Genomic DNA, 1,227 nt, shown 5'->3' on the forward strand with positions numbered 1-1,227 from the left:
TTGAGCCTCTGGACTTACTGTTAAAACAACCCCTATGTTTCTTGGCACATTAGGTTTGGCATTCTGTTGTCGGTATGAGGAAATACTGATAAATATAAAGACTAATTTATTGAAAAATAAACTACCTAGAGCGAGATCCTGTGTCGAGTTGCTGGCGTAAGTAAGAACGAAGGAAGGCATTGACCACTGCAGAAGTTTCACCCTTAAACACACACTCATCTACGGAACAAACGCATTCACGTAATTTTATGCAGAAGCGTAAAAATTAAAAGAAATATAAAACAAAGCAAAGCAAAAATCAGATTTGTCTTACACTGTAAGAGTATCTCTCTAAAATCTTAAACGTAGGACCCAATATTCTATGATAAGATGACACATTATTTACACAGTTTATTTTGAAGAATTCACATAGTATAAAAGGAGAAAATGAAATCAAAATACACTACAAAGGGTATAAGCGAAGCGAAGGTACCCAATATCCTACGATATAGTTCTGATACATTTTTTTAAAGAATTCAGTTAGTATGAAATGAGGAAATTAGTGAGAAAAGCACACAACGAAGACAGCCTCCCACCTGGGCCATCTCGGGGAGGTTCTCTGCCTGGATCGAGCTGGTGCCGAGACCGTCCATCCTTGCAACCACTACTTCGGACCCGCCGTCTGCCCAGAATACGAAACTGATTGAACTTCTACATTCTTTTAATACTTTCTGTGGTTACTATAAGTGAGTAAAGATTCTAAATTTATGGCACGTCCGAAAAAAAAAATCATGATCAAATATTCAAATATATGAGCAAAGGGTCCAAGTTATAGTAAGTAGTATGTGAATAGTTCCATTATAGTTCCATTGATCCAAATTTATAGTCCCAAACAACCCATAATTGATAATCCCCACTTAGGAGAAAATAGTCCAACTATACATGACACAGACTCTTTACACCAGTAAAAACTCTAAATTTCTGGGTGACTGTTTAGTCCTCAAAACATACCCGAGCCGACAGCAGCCGACATCCCGAAGGTGGAGGCGACGAGAACGAACACCAAGGTGCAGATCATCGTGAGTTTTATCGTCCTTTCCTATTAATACAGTATTAATGTTTTGGTTAATAGATAGGTAAGTGTAAATGTTAATTGGGAAGAGATTGTTACATCTGGTTTCTTTAATTTTCATTTTCAAGTCTTGCATTTTGTGTTTTGCCTCTCTTTTTGAACTGAATTTAAATGAG

General features: G+C 37.0%; 1 protein-coding gene across 1 annotated transcript in view; it reads right to left on the reverse strand.

Annotated features, from left to right (window-relative positions):
* The window catches only part of LOC119593080, a 15,867-nt gene that overhangs the window by 3,357 nt on the left and 11,283 nt on the right, over positions 1–1,227 (reverse strand). Inside the window, exons 2-4 of the mRNA XM_037942003.1 lie at positions 991–1,078; positions 576–661; positions 126–219 (exon numbers count right to left, since the gene is read on the reverse strand). Of these exons, the coding sequence (XP_037797931.1) occupies positions 126–219; positions 576–661; positions 991–1,057 (247 nt within the window). The 5' untranslated portion in view covers positions 1,058–1,078. The remainder of the gene's footprint in view (positions 1–125; positions 220–575; positions 662–990; positions 1,079–1,227) is intronic.

Source organism: Penaeus monodon, chromosome 31 (genome assembly GCF_015228065.2).
Source record: "Penaeus monodon isolate SGIC_2016 chromosome 31, NSTDA_Pmon_1, whole genome shotgun sequence".
Lineage (NCBI taxonomy): Eukaryota > Metazoa > Arthropoda > Malacostraca > Decapoda > Penaeidae > Penaeus > Penaeus monodon.